Source organism: Solanum dulcamara, chromosome 10 (assembly GCF_947179165.1).
Source record: "Solanum dulcamara chromosome 10, daSolDulc1.2, whole genome shotgun sequence".
NCBI classification, from domain to species: domain Eukaryota; kingdom Viridiplantae; phylum Streptophyta; class Magnoliopsida; order Solanales; family Solanaceae; genus Solanum; species Solanum dulcamara.
In genome coordinates this window covers 17,191,475-17,204,751 of record NC_077246.1, presented here as the reverse complement: position 1 = coordinate 17,204,751, position 13,277 = coordinate 17,191,475, and the positions used below count along the sequence as shown (strand labels likewise).

The 13,277-nt window shown below is 36.2% G+C and overlaps 1 protein-coding gene across 1 annotated transcript; it reads right to left on the bottom strand.

The window, feature by feature from the left end:
* Window positions 1-10,120: 10,120 nt before the first annotated feature.
* LOC129870883 (protein STRICTOSIDINE SYNTHASE-LIKE 13) lies at window positions 10,121-12,243 on the bottom strand. Its single transcript, XM_055945763.1, has 4 exons — window positions 11,706-12,243; window positions 11,247-11,531; window positions 10,999-11,166; window positions 10,121-10,630 (listed from the first exon to the last, which is right to left on the bottom strand). Exons 1-4 carry the CDS (start codon window positions 12,074-12,076, stop codon window positions 10,231-10,233), a joined length of 1,224 nt encoding a protein of 407 aa, XP_055801738.1. The 5' UTR covers window positions 12,077-12,243; the 3' UTR covers window positions 10,121-10,230.
* Between the last annotated feature and the right edge of the window lie 1,034 nt (window positions 12,244-13,277).

Sequence of the window (13,277 nt, the reverse complement as noted above, 5' to 3'; positions counted from 1 at the left end):
TAGAATTTCAATCCAAGCACGTTTTCTAAGAATATTGATCAAAGTCAATCTTAGGTCAAATTTCAAAGGATAAAGCTCTAAATAGCCTCAAACTCGCATTGATTACCTCGATACTCATGCCAACCATGCTACAAGCCTAATTTGGTTATTCCAGAGCTGATGGAATTGTTAAAATTTTATTTTGAGGTCGTTTTCCTATACTTTTGACCGCAGTCAACCGTTCAAACTCTAAGAGCTCCAAAATAGGGAAATGGGCATAAAACCCAAACGAACGACCAGTCGCCCAAACTGTCAGTGCTAAGTCATAAATGGCTTTGGGTCGCTACAAGAAAGCTCTAAATGCTGAAAATATCAAAGAAAGACAAAAATGACCTTGAGGATCATTACAAGAGAGAACTTTAGAGAGAAGATTTTGGGATTTGAGTGTTAGGGTGAGAATGATAAGGTTAGGAGGAATTAGGGTAGTTAATAGGATAGTACAATCCCCTAAAAATCATCTACATTCATTAATGATTTAATAGGGAAAAGACCAAAACACCCCTAACTTAACTGAATTTGGACACCTACATGAAAGGCCCACCATGGACTATAAAGCTCACCATGTGGCATGGTGATGATCGTGGTGGTGGAGGTGAGAATTTATAAGCGTTCAGGTTCATAGACGTCCTCAAGGTTCGTGGTTCATACCATGGGATAAGGAGTGTCACGCTCCGAGAGGGTACCCTAGACGTTACCGGCACTCGAAGACCATTGCTGGTCCCCAAGCAAACCACTTGATCCAATCACACATCCATTCATATCAATCAAACAGCAGAAAGTTTGAAATAAAGAAATAATTTGGTGGGCAATCCAAATCAACGATCTAACTCAAGAAAGAAAGGCCATGGGACAACAAATCAAACTCCAATCTTTGTCATTAGAATTAGTTTGATAAGAATAATTCAAGGAAAGAAAATACTAAATCAACCCATCACTATCTAGTCTATGAAGCCTCTATCACTACTATCTAATTGGTGCCAATAACAAGTTCATGGCTACCTCAAATCAAAATGGAAAGGGCTAACTCGATGCAAGAATAAAATAAGCGGTGTCCTCCAAATATAGGGAAGGACTCACCAATACACTGAGTGTGTATGTATCTTCAATGGTGCTCCTATTGACAATTTCTTAAACCTGTCTCTGCATCATGAAATGATGCAGGTCTAAATGGACGTCAGTACATAGAATGTACGAGTATGTAATATGGCAGAATGAAACATACCTCAAGGAAGAGTAACATTGGTTCAAAATATCTCAACTCAGAAGGATAAGAGAGACTCAATCAAAGTGTCATAAGTCTAAAGTAAGGATACAGTTTTAGACAAAGACCAATCATATACCATACAATCCAATCCAATCGTACACTATCCGATCACATAGCATTTAATCCAATCCACCACATATCACCTACTCCAATCCAATCATACACAATCCAATCATATATTATCTAATCCAATTCAATCATATAAAATCAACTCACAAACAACTCAACAATCAAGTCAAAGGACTCAACTCAATAAATATGTAAATTAGAACTTAGTAATGTGATATAAACCAACTCAATTATCAACATGCTCAATCAAACCAAATCAAATCATGCACAATCCACTCAATTTGGGAGTTTCTCTAACCGACAATAATCCCACCACCTATAAATAGATGATGCACAATGAGCCACGTCGTTGCCACGTCTGTTCATACTTGCCAGGATATGAACGAATCAACCAATCATGGATCCATCAATCAATCAAGTCCTATTATTTTAGGATAAAGAAATATGGAAATATCCAACACGGTACAATCCCTTCCTACGTTGGCGGCGTAATTTATGGGATTCGAGTATGGACTATACTCTAACCCAATTCGGTGCTCCATACTCCTCCCAAGACTCAATATGCACATATCTACCAAGTGGATAAAATATTCAAAATACTCATTTAGTCTCTTAAGACTTAATTTCAAATCAACTAATTTAGTCTCATTGGACCTTCTTTCAAATCGACTCATCTCAATCATCAAACTCTTCTCTTTAAATTTGATACCATCTCAACTCAATGGATGTAGAAAATATTATATGCATTTAAAATATAATTTCAACTCCTCAACTCTACCTCAAAATAGACATTTTTTATGTAAAAATGTTCAACTCATTTATACTCAAAATACTCATGTTCAAAGTCATAATTAAGAGACTTTTCAAACTCAAATCGTGCTTAAACTCTTTTTTTAAAAAATCAAAGATGAAAATAATCATTCTGTAAAACTCAAAATAGTATATAAATAGTTTATGCAAAAATGCTCACAATCATTCATTTAAAACTCCTTCTCAAAAGATCATTTATTTTCAAAATGCTCATAAGACTCTAATCAAATCAAATTATGCAAATCACATATCACATAATCACATTAGATTCCAATCTACTTCATCACACAACATCCTCATCAACATAACCTCTTCATTCACATCATCGTCAAATATCATCATTCCCATCATCATCAAACATCATCATCACATCATCATCAAATATCAGCATTCACATCATCATCAAACATCATCATCACATCATCATCAAACATCTACTGCAAAATCATTATTTAATTCAATGTTCAATTTATAGAGACAAAGGGACATTCCAACTCTACCAAGGTTTCGTTTTTTTTCCCTTCACATTCATAACTATCCTAAAATTCTCGTATAACTAAAAATCAATTTCATCAAACTCAAGTAAAAGAATACCTCATTTCACTATAAAAATAATATTGTTTTTATTATACATAAAAATCATCAATCTCATCCTCAAGATAAATTATGACCAAAAAGAAATCTCATCTTGGGTCCATGTGAATGAATACATGAATCCATACTCTCAATAAAGTCAACTCAAGAACATCATTAACACATTTTAGTAATATTCTATAGTTTAGGAAATTTCAAGAAAAACCTTCATAGAAGGTTCAAATCTTTCACAACTTCTATTCAACACATCTATGGGCATATGGAAGAACTCAATCCATATTTTAGGTTAGCCTTACATATCTTAGAGTAGATTTTGAAGAAACCTTGTTGTTGGGTCTTCAATGGGAAGCTTGAATCCTTGAATATTTTAGGGCAAATCTTGTTAAAGATGATTTGAGACAAGAGGCTGAAGGTTAGGGTTTCTTTGGAGGTGAGGAGGCTAAACAATGAGCCTAAAACATATCCTATGTTAGTGTATATATGCTTAGGAAAAATGTCCAAATTGCCCCTCTTTAAAATCTGGAAAATTGGGCAAAAATCTTGCTGGCGCTATAGTGACCCATCGAGCCACTGCAGCGCCAAGCCAAAATAGGCTTAAAACCCTGCACATCTAATAATGGCGGGAACAAACTACTGAGGCTGTTTTCTGGTGCTATAGTGGCGCCGGGCGCCACTGGAGCACCAAGCCTAAAATTCCTACAGTGGTCGCCTAGGCCTGAAATTTTTGCAGTACTAGTCTATAGTAAAATGGTCATAAAGTTTGACTCCGAACTCCAAAAATTACAATCTCAATGGAGTTGGAAAGAAGAATCAAAGACTTTTAATTGGGTAGGTCGTGGTCCACCAAGTTTATTATATTCTAGGAGATATGGTCATTTGAAGTTGACCCTTATACTAACTCCTCCGAAAACTTAATCGATTGGAAATCTTTGGACTCGACTTGGTGTTAGAGATCCTTATGACCCCTAAACACATCTAAAAGACTTCAAATACCTAGGAATTAATCCTATCTCATATATAAAATTACAAGTCCTTCGGTTCGAGTCTACCCACACGTAGAGAAGTGTTTGAGTCTTTGCAAAAAACAATTCAGGGTGTTACATTATCCCCCCCCCCTTAGGATCATTCGTTCTCGAATGAAGATCGACTAGAGATGGACTCGAGGGATGAATAACAATCAAGACTCAATCAAATCAACCAATCTAGACAATCAATTATTCCAACTCAAGAATAGCCAAATCAATTCAAGTCAAGAGTAGGGACATTTCCTTCATCATTCTCATCATTAGGCATGAATAGAACATCGAAACCCTATCAATCGAATCATTCAAACATCTAGATCATCAACCATTGAACTTCAATTCATGAGTGACATCCCTAATTCTCTTCACAATTTCGTAAGGCCAATATATCAGTGCCCAAGCTCCCCTTTCTTTCCAAGCCTCATAACACCCTTTACGTACATCCAATCACTCCCCCAAAAGTCAATAATAGCCTACTTCCATCATTCTCATAGTGACTACCACACACTAAAGCCTATCACTCTAACTACTTCAACCATATCTAAGAATTGTGATGCTTACTTTAACGCTTCTACCTTCATTATTGTATGACCTCTTACCCGGAGACACACTAACATACTCTTATCTATCTATTGCACATCATAAGTTCTCATCTCGCTCCTTTTCCACACATCTATCCTCAACTAGACAAGTACAACACAACTATCACAATCAAGAAACACTCACCCTTTCCCCACCTACTCTCACTCAACTCCGCCTACTATCATCTTGGCCAACTCATCACTAACGAAAGCTCAAAACTTACCTTGGTTCATTACCCTATCATCGCATATCCCTCTTAGCTCAAAGGCAACAACTAATGGATACTAACTAGACACCCAAAGCAACTTATAAAATTAGAGCCTTATTCAAATCTATACTATCTCATATACACCTCTTAAGTCTCTTCTTACCATATGACTTAGACTCAATTCACCATTTATATCTGAGGGTCACATACCCATTCATTCGTAACACACACTCCTCACAAGTTAATATCTTAATCTCTCGTATCTATCATATCAAGTCTACTAAATCAAATCCTAATACTAACAATATCACAATCATTATTTCCTCATTTGGAAACAACCAGTACTACTATCTTTCCACTCTTTGATAGGAACGATTAATATCTGAAACTAAACTTTTCAAATTCGACCATTAAGGCCGGTCCATGCCTAGAAAAACATCGGAATCAATCATATTTAATTCAAATCAGTTTAACCATGGTATCCTCATGATGAACGGGAATGGTACAATCATTATCGACTCACTCAATCAAAGCAAGCTCATCTATGAGCATCACAAAAGATATGGTACCCGGACCAAACAATTCACAACTATCATAGGAAAGGATTTGAAACATACCAGGGACATCATCTGGCGAGCTCTCCTAATCTTGGTGATTACCCATGGCATACAAATGGTTTGTAGCCCTGCTCATACCAGAAGTAGAACCCCTCTGATTTCCTCGAATTGGTATTGCTGGAGTAGAAGATTGGGATTTGCTGGCCCACATTGGACATTCTCTCTAAAAGTGACCCCCTTGACCACACTTATAGCATCCACTGGTGCCCTTGTGACACTTCCCCAAATGTAGTTTTCCACAAGTACCGCATGGCGGTTCTCCTTTAGGACCTCAGGCCACACCTCTTTTCAATTGAGGATTTTGGACCTTGAAGTTTTGATTACCACGTGGCCTTATATTATACCTGTTACTAGACATAGGCATCCTCACTAATGGCGGTACAAAACTCGAGGACCTCTTGAGAAAGGAGGACTTGTTTTTATTCCCTTGCCCCTATTAATGATGCATACATCCTACCGCTTCAGTTTTTTTGCTCCTGGGTTTCTCCTTGTCCTCCTCTACCCATTAAGCGTGTACCTTGGGATGAGTAACATTCTCGGGCTCCTCTGTTCGGAACTTGGTCTTTATTTTAGATTTTGAGGGGATGCTTGGAGAGGAAATCTCAGTGCTGATGGCCTCTCTCGAGCCCACTGTGTGTTTTGAAGGCATGGTCTGATAACACTACGTAAATACACGAGTTAGAAGTGATTATACGGACTTAAACTCTAAAGCACAAAATAGAATACCAAAAGAAGGTCAGCACTTCCTAATGTCATATAGCCTTCCTATTATAGATGTGGCGCGCTTCACACCAATAATAAGGACTCTACTAGACACGGCTTTATAGACTCCCTAGGACTCTTGAATGCTGTGCTCTGATACTATTTTTCTCATGCCCCGAGAGAGTACCCTAGATGTGACCGGCACTCGAAGACCATTGCTGGTCCCCAAGCGAGCCACTTGGTCCAATCACACATCCGTTCATATCAATCAATCAGCGGAAATTTTGAAATAAAGAAATAATTTGGTGGGCAATCCAAATCAACGATCTAACTTAAGAAAGAAAGGCCATGGGCCAACAAATCAAACTCCAATCTTTGTCATTAGAATTAGTTTGACAAGAATAATTCAAGGAAAAAAATACCCAATCGACCCATCACTATCTAGTCTATGAAGCCTCTATCACTACTATCTAATTAGTGTCAATGACATGTTCATGGCTACCTCAAATCAAAATGGAAAGGGCTAACTCAACGCAATAAATAACATAAGCGGTGTCCTTCGAATGTAGAGAAGGACTCACCAATACACTGAGTGTGTATAGATCTACAATGGTGCTCCTATTGACGATCTCTTAAACCTGTCTCTGCATCATGAAATGATGCAGGTCTAAATGGACGTCAGTACATAGAATATACGAGTATGTAATATGGCATAATGAAACATACCTTAAGGAAGAGTAGCATTGGTTCAAAATATCTCAACTCAGAAGGATAAGAGAGACTCAATCAAAGTGTCATAAGTCTAAAGTAAGGATACAGTTTTAGACAAAGACCAATCATATACCATACAATCCAATCCAATCGTACACTATCCTATCACATAGCATTTAATCCAATCCACCACATATCACCTACTCCAATCCAATCATACACAATCCAATCATATATTATCCAATCCAATTCAATCATATAAAATCAATTCACAAACAACTCAACAATCAAGTCAAAGGACTCAACTCAATAAATATGCAAATTAAAACTTAGTAATGTGATATAATCCAACTCAATTATCAACAAGCTCAATCAAACCAAATCAAATCATGCACAATCCACTCAATTTGGGAGTTTCTCTAACCGACAACAATCCCACCACCTATAAATAGATGATGCACAATGAGCCACGTCGTTGCCACGTCTGTTCATACTTGCCAGGATATGAACGAATCAACCAATCATGGATCCATCAATCAATCAAGTCCTATTATTTTAGGACAAAGAAATATGGAAATATCCAACACGGTACAATCCCTTCCTACGTTGGCGGCGTAATTTATGGGATTCGAGTATGGACTATACTCTAACCCAATTCGGTGCTCCATACTCCTCCCAAGACTCAATATGCACATATCTACCAAGTGGATAAAATATTCAAAATACTCATTTAGTCTCTTAAGACTTAATTTCAAATCAACTAATTTAGTCTCATTGGACCTTCTTTCAAATCGACTCATCTCAATCATCAAACTCTTCTCTTTAAATTTGATACCATCTCAACTCAATGGATGTAGAAAATATTATATGCATTTAAAATATAATTTCAACTCCTCAACTCTACCTCAAAATAGACATTTTTTATGTAAAAATGTTCAACTCATTTATACTCAAAATACTCATGTTCAAAGTCATAATTAAGAGACTTTTCAAACTCAAATCGTGCTTAAACTCTTTTTTTTAAAAATCAAAGATGAAAATAATCATTCTATAAAACTCAAAATAGTATATAAATAGTTTATGCAAAAATGCTCACAATCATTCATTTAAAACTCCTTCTCAAAAGATCATTGATTTTCAAAATGCTCATAAGACTCTAATCAAATCAAAATTATGCAAATCACATATCACATAATCATATTAGATTCCAATCTACTTCATCACACAACATCCTCATCAACATAACCTCTTCATTCACATCATCGTCAAATATCATCATTCCCATCATCATCAAACATCATCATCACATCATCATCAAATATCAGCATTCACATCATCATCAAACATCTACTGCAAAATCCTTATTTAATTCAATTTTCAATTTATAGAGACAAAGGGACATTCCAACTATACCAAGGTTTCGTTTTTTTTTCCTTCACATTCATAACTATCCCAAAATTCTCGTATAACTAAAAATCAATTTCATCAAACTCAAGTAAAAGAATACCTCATTTCACTATAAAAATAATATTATTTTTATTATACATAAAAATCATCAATCTCATCCTCAAGATAAATTATGACCAAAAAGAAATCTCATCTTGGGTCCATGTGAATGAATACATGAATCCCTACTCTCAATAAAGTAAACTCAAGAACATCATTAACACATTTTAGTAATATTCTATAGTTTAGGAATTTTCAAGAAAAACCTTCATAGAAGATTCAAATCTTTCACAACTTCTATCCAACACATCTATGGGCATATGGAAGAACTCAATCCATATTTTAGGTTAGCCTTACATACCTTAGAGTAGATTTTGAAGAAACCTTGTTGTTGGGTCTTCAATGGGAAGCTTGAATCCTTGAATTTTTGAGGGCAAATCTTGTTGGAGATGATTTGAGAGAAGAGGCTGAAGGTTAGGGTTTCTTTGGAGGTGAGGAGGCTAAACAATGAGCCTAAAACATATCCTATGTTAGTGTATATATGCTTAGGAAAAATGTCCAAATTACCCCTCTTTAAAATCTGGAAAATTGGGCAAAAATCTTGTTGGCGCTATAGTGACCCGTCGAGCCACTGCAGTGCCAAGCCAAAATAGGCTTAAAACCCTGCACATCTAATAATGACGCGTCGCGCCAAGGAACAAACTACTGAGGCTGTTTTCTGGTGCTATAGTGGCGCCGGGCGCCACTGGAGCACCAAGCCTAAAATTCCTACAGTGGTCGCCTAGGCCTGAAATTTTTGCAGTACTAGTCTATAGTAAAATGGTCATAACATTTGACTCTGAACTCCAAAAATTACAATCTTAGTGGCATTGGAAAGAAGACTCAAAGACCTTTATTTTGGTAGGTTGTGGTCCACCCAGTTCATTATAGTCTAGGAGATATGTTCATTTGAAGTTGACCCTTATACTAACTCTTCCGAAAACTTAATCTATTGGAAATCTTTGGACTCGACTTGGTGTTAGAGATCCCTTATGACCCCTAAACACATCTAACACACTTCAAATACTTAGGAATTAATCCTATCTCATATATAAAATTACAAGTCCTTCGGTTCGAGTCTACCCACACGTGGAGATGTGTTCGAGTCTTTGCAAAATATTTTCCGGGGTGTTACATGGAGTCATCCGTAGGCCTTTCCCCAAAATTTCCACTACCCAATACCCCTCCACAGCGGCTCTTCACAGCTTGTGAAGAGCACCGTGAAGGCTACCTGATTCCAAAAGATGCAAATTTCTAGGAACTTCTCTTTGAACCCCATTTTTTTCGACTTTCCAACTTCCGTGGTCTTACACGATGACTCCTACAGACCGTAGGACCATATACGTTCCATAGGTAGTCCCGCATAAAGCACTATCAATACTAGTAATTTACGAATCAGGATCCCTTCTACGATTCCCTTTTATGGACCGTAGGACATTATACGGTGTGTAGATGCGTCCATCAACACTAACACCAGAAGATTTTGTGCAAGATTCTTTCCATTTCGACTTTTCAACTTTTGGGGTATTACAAAGACTTTCAAGCCCATGATAAATACTTGAGTACCATTGATATTAGACTTTTTCAGAAGGCAGAGTAGGCATTTCATACTAGTATACTAAGTTTTTTGCCCCTAAAATACAGTTCTGCATGGGGAAAAAGGGATCTCATAGTCACTTGTAAAACAGCACCATTATATAATACAAATGATTGACTGTATTTTTATTCTTGTTTTTACTCTTATTCATATTTTCGTATATTTTATGTTTTTTTATTTATTCATGCTTGATTGATTTAGCCAAAAAAAGTATCATTATTCACCTGCTCTTAACCTTATTTTTACAAATTTAATTGTTATTACTAAATAATAATTTTTCCGGCAAGCAAATGGGTTATGGGGCAGATTGTGAGAAATAAAAAAGATAAGGTACAACTCAAAAATTATTTTGTTTACATAAAGTGTGGAAAATGCAAGGATCTGAATTGAGGTTTAAGAATTATCAAGGAGATGAATGGGTTAAACAAGTGTTGGGCTATTATTCATTAGTTTTGTTACAGATAAATCAAGCGATACTAAGATTGCAAAATTAATAAAAATAAGTAAAAGCAGAAAGTCAAAACATCGTTTTACGGGTATGGAAGAGTGGCAATATGGTTATGAGCCACAGTCCCGATCCATAGCTTCCCATTTACTTCTCTAACTTCACTAACCAACTTCATAACTACACCTGTTTTATCTTGAAGAACATCAATAATTTCTCCATTTTCATTGAAGAGTGAGATAACAGTGTACATTCTCATCCCCATCAATCTCGCCAGGTAACGCATCTGAATTGGTAATCTAAAGTAAATGCTTCTCATCCATGGATTGTTTATAAGGACTTCTTGTGCACGAGTTCGACAACAATCTATTGCAACCCAGAACTGACCTTTCTCATTCACCCTTACGTTGTCTGGAAATCCTGGCAGGTTTGCAATAATCTCAACTGTACCTCTCTTTGGACCTTCTATCCAGTATTTCATCAGCCTGAACAGATAACAGTAATAAGGGGGAAAAAGTGTAAGATCAATTTGATCTTGAAATATACTATACAATTAAAGATGTCCTTCTAACTTCCACGTTCTTTATTACAATTATATTTCCTACTAATGGCGCTGTCATAGAATATTCACGGAGAATATCCTGTCATTCTGAAAAGCAAAATGTTGTATAAGATTTGTTGTCTGGTCTATTCAATTTAGTCGTTGTATAATACAAACTAATTAATGTCACAGGTTCATTTATATTTTGGTGAATCAGACAGTTAAGTGCTTTACTTCTGTATTATATTAAACAAACACCAATTTCTTTTTTTCTTTCCCCCAAGAGATAAAGGTTTGTAGAGGGATCGATACCTGCAATTGGTTGTTTCAGTGAAGAGAAGAAAAGTTTGATCCTTGGATAATTGTACTCCATTAGGGAAGGTCAATCCATCCAAGACAACATGAGTAGATCTTGAGGCAATATCGTACCTAAGAAGTCTACCAGTATCTTCTCCTTCTAACATTATGAGAAAATGGTTCCTACATTAGAAAATCACATAATGAAAGAAGAGTAATATAAACCACTACTACTGTATTTGATAAAAGATTTGTTAACCTACACTCTGTTGTATTTCTTGCTAGTGTCCGTGAAGAAGATGGAGCCATTTGTGTGGATATCAAGGTCGTTGGCGAATAGTATGGGGTTCCCTTCCACATGTGTAGCCAAGGATGTTGCCACGCCTCCTTCAGGACCCACAACTAGGAGTCCATAGTATGCATCTGCTATGTACAAATCCCCTGTCTCTTTATTGAACCTTAGGCCAAGGGGCCTACCACATTGTGGCTCAACTTTCCATTGCTTCGATGTTGTTGAATCTTTTCCTTTAGCACAAAGCTTCTCCGACCTTATTGGACAACAGGGAGAGTTTACACACATCAATGAAAAGACATTGCAATTAATCAATCCTCAGAACATATCCAATGCAAAAGAGAAGAAAATAGCTGATTACTTGTTTGAACATGTCCATAAATTGGTTGTTCTGAATTATATTGGTCATACTTGTTTTGAAGATGCTTACCAATTACGGGTGACAAGTGCAAATGTTTCCCAGCCAGCATCTTCCCCCATCCACCGTACAATACGTCCATCAGCTAGTCCCGCATATGGACCATGACCCAAAATATCAAATTCTAGCGATTCAGGACCATAAATTTCATTAACGAACTCCAAATTGCCGAGGCCTAACCGATTATTCTTGTCCCCATGCCAACTTTCCATGACTTGTTTGTATGGTGCAATGTCATTCTTCACTGGATTAAAGTCACTGTCACCTATTGGACTTAAACCAAATGGATCTGCCACAAGGAAAGCAAAGGCTAGTGAAAGAAGAAACAAGTGAGGACGTTGGGAAACAAGCTGGCTTCTTATCAATTGGATCCTCTTCTCCATGTGAGGATCTTGATAGGAATCGGTGGTTGGAAGGTGGGGATACGGATGCTGAAGTTTAAGCTGTTTAAACTGGAAATGTAAGATTTCACAATGTTATAGGATGAAGACACACAATGTTTGTGATCCACTTGTTGTTGAAAGTAAGTTGTCCATTTGTTAGTCATGTTTTATGCATTGCTACTTCTTGTTGATAATGAAATTAGAAGCATCTGAAGAAGGTGCATTTTTTTTTTGTGAATTGTAATATGATAGTGAGAAGCAACCATTTGTACTGTGAGTTATATCATCATCCAAACCACATGTTGTTAACTCAAAATCATCGTGTAAATACGATTAGTAGTTTTAGATGAGAGACATGAGTTCTCCATTGAAAAAAGGTCAAGTCAGATCGTAAAGTTAACAATAGAATATACTAGAGACCCTATTTATATTTACACATAAATTCAATACAATAAAATAAGTAAGCCTTTGGCTCCTGGTGATTTTGGGAAAAACTTGAAAACTTCTTGGAACTAGTGTTTGTTCATATAATTTGTCATTACTTGGCAAATATATTTAGCAAAATTTCCAAGTTCCCAAATTCTAGAAAAAACTAGAACTTGGGAAGTTTTAAAAAATTTAAAATTATCCCAAACTTTTATATTTTATAAAAACACCTATTATTTATTAATGTCAATTAATATTTATCTACCAATTTAGTCCATTAATATGATCAACCAACACCATTAATCCCTCTTAAATAAAAGAATAATTTGTTGTTACATCCTCCGAAAAAGAATAATTTGAGTGACATGATTGGGAAAAAAGAACAATTTGATTTTAATTGGATTAATGTATTTCTCTTGTATGTATTTTTTTTTGTTATTGATTGTTATCAATTATGTTATCAGATTTTTTTAACAGAATATGCTCATTATAAAATGATAACACAAACTTATCGATTTTTTAATTATTTTTAGAAATTACAGAGTATTTGGAGTGCAATTCTATGGCGTGGTAGATGAAGCAGATGTAGAAGTGAGGCTTGCCACACAACCTATTCCCAAGAGAGAAAGTTTTAAGTATCTTGAGTCCGTACTCCAAGGTAGTGGGGACATCGAAAATGATGTCACACATCCCATTGAGGTGGATTGGATGAAATGGAGGCTTGCGTCTGGAGTCTTGTGCGATAAGAAGGTACCGCCCAAAGTTAAAGGAAAGT

What these genes read in the sequence shown, in the direction of transcription:
- LOC129870883 (XM_055945763.1), bottom strand. Translation starts at nt 12,076, where the DNA reads ATGGAGAAGAGGATCCAATTGATAAGAAGCCAGCTTGTTTCCCAACGT. An exon ending in AGCAAGAAATACAACAGAGT is followed by an intron (nt 11,167 to 11,246) that starts GTAGGTTAACAA and finishes TTTCTAATGTAG; the next exon opens with GAACCATTTTCTCATAATGT. An exon ending in ACTGAAACAACCAATTGCAG is followed by an intron (nt 10,631 to 10,998) that starts GTATCGATCCCT and finishes TTATCTGTTCAG; the next exon opens with GCTGATGAAATACTGGATAG.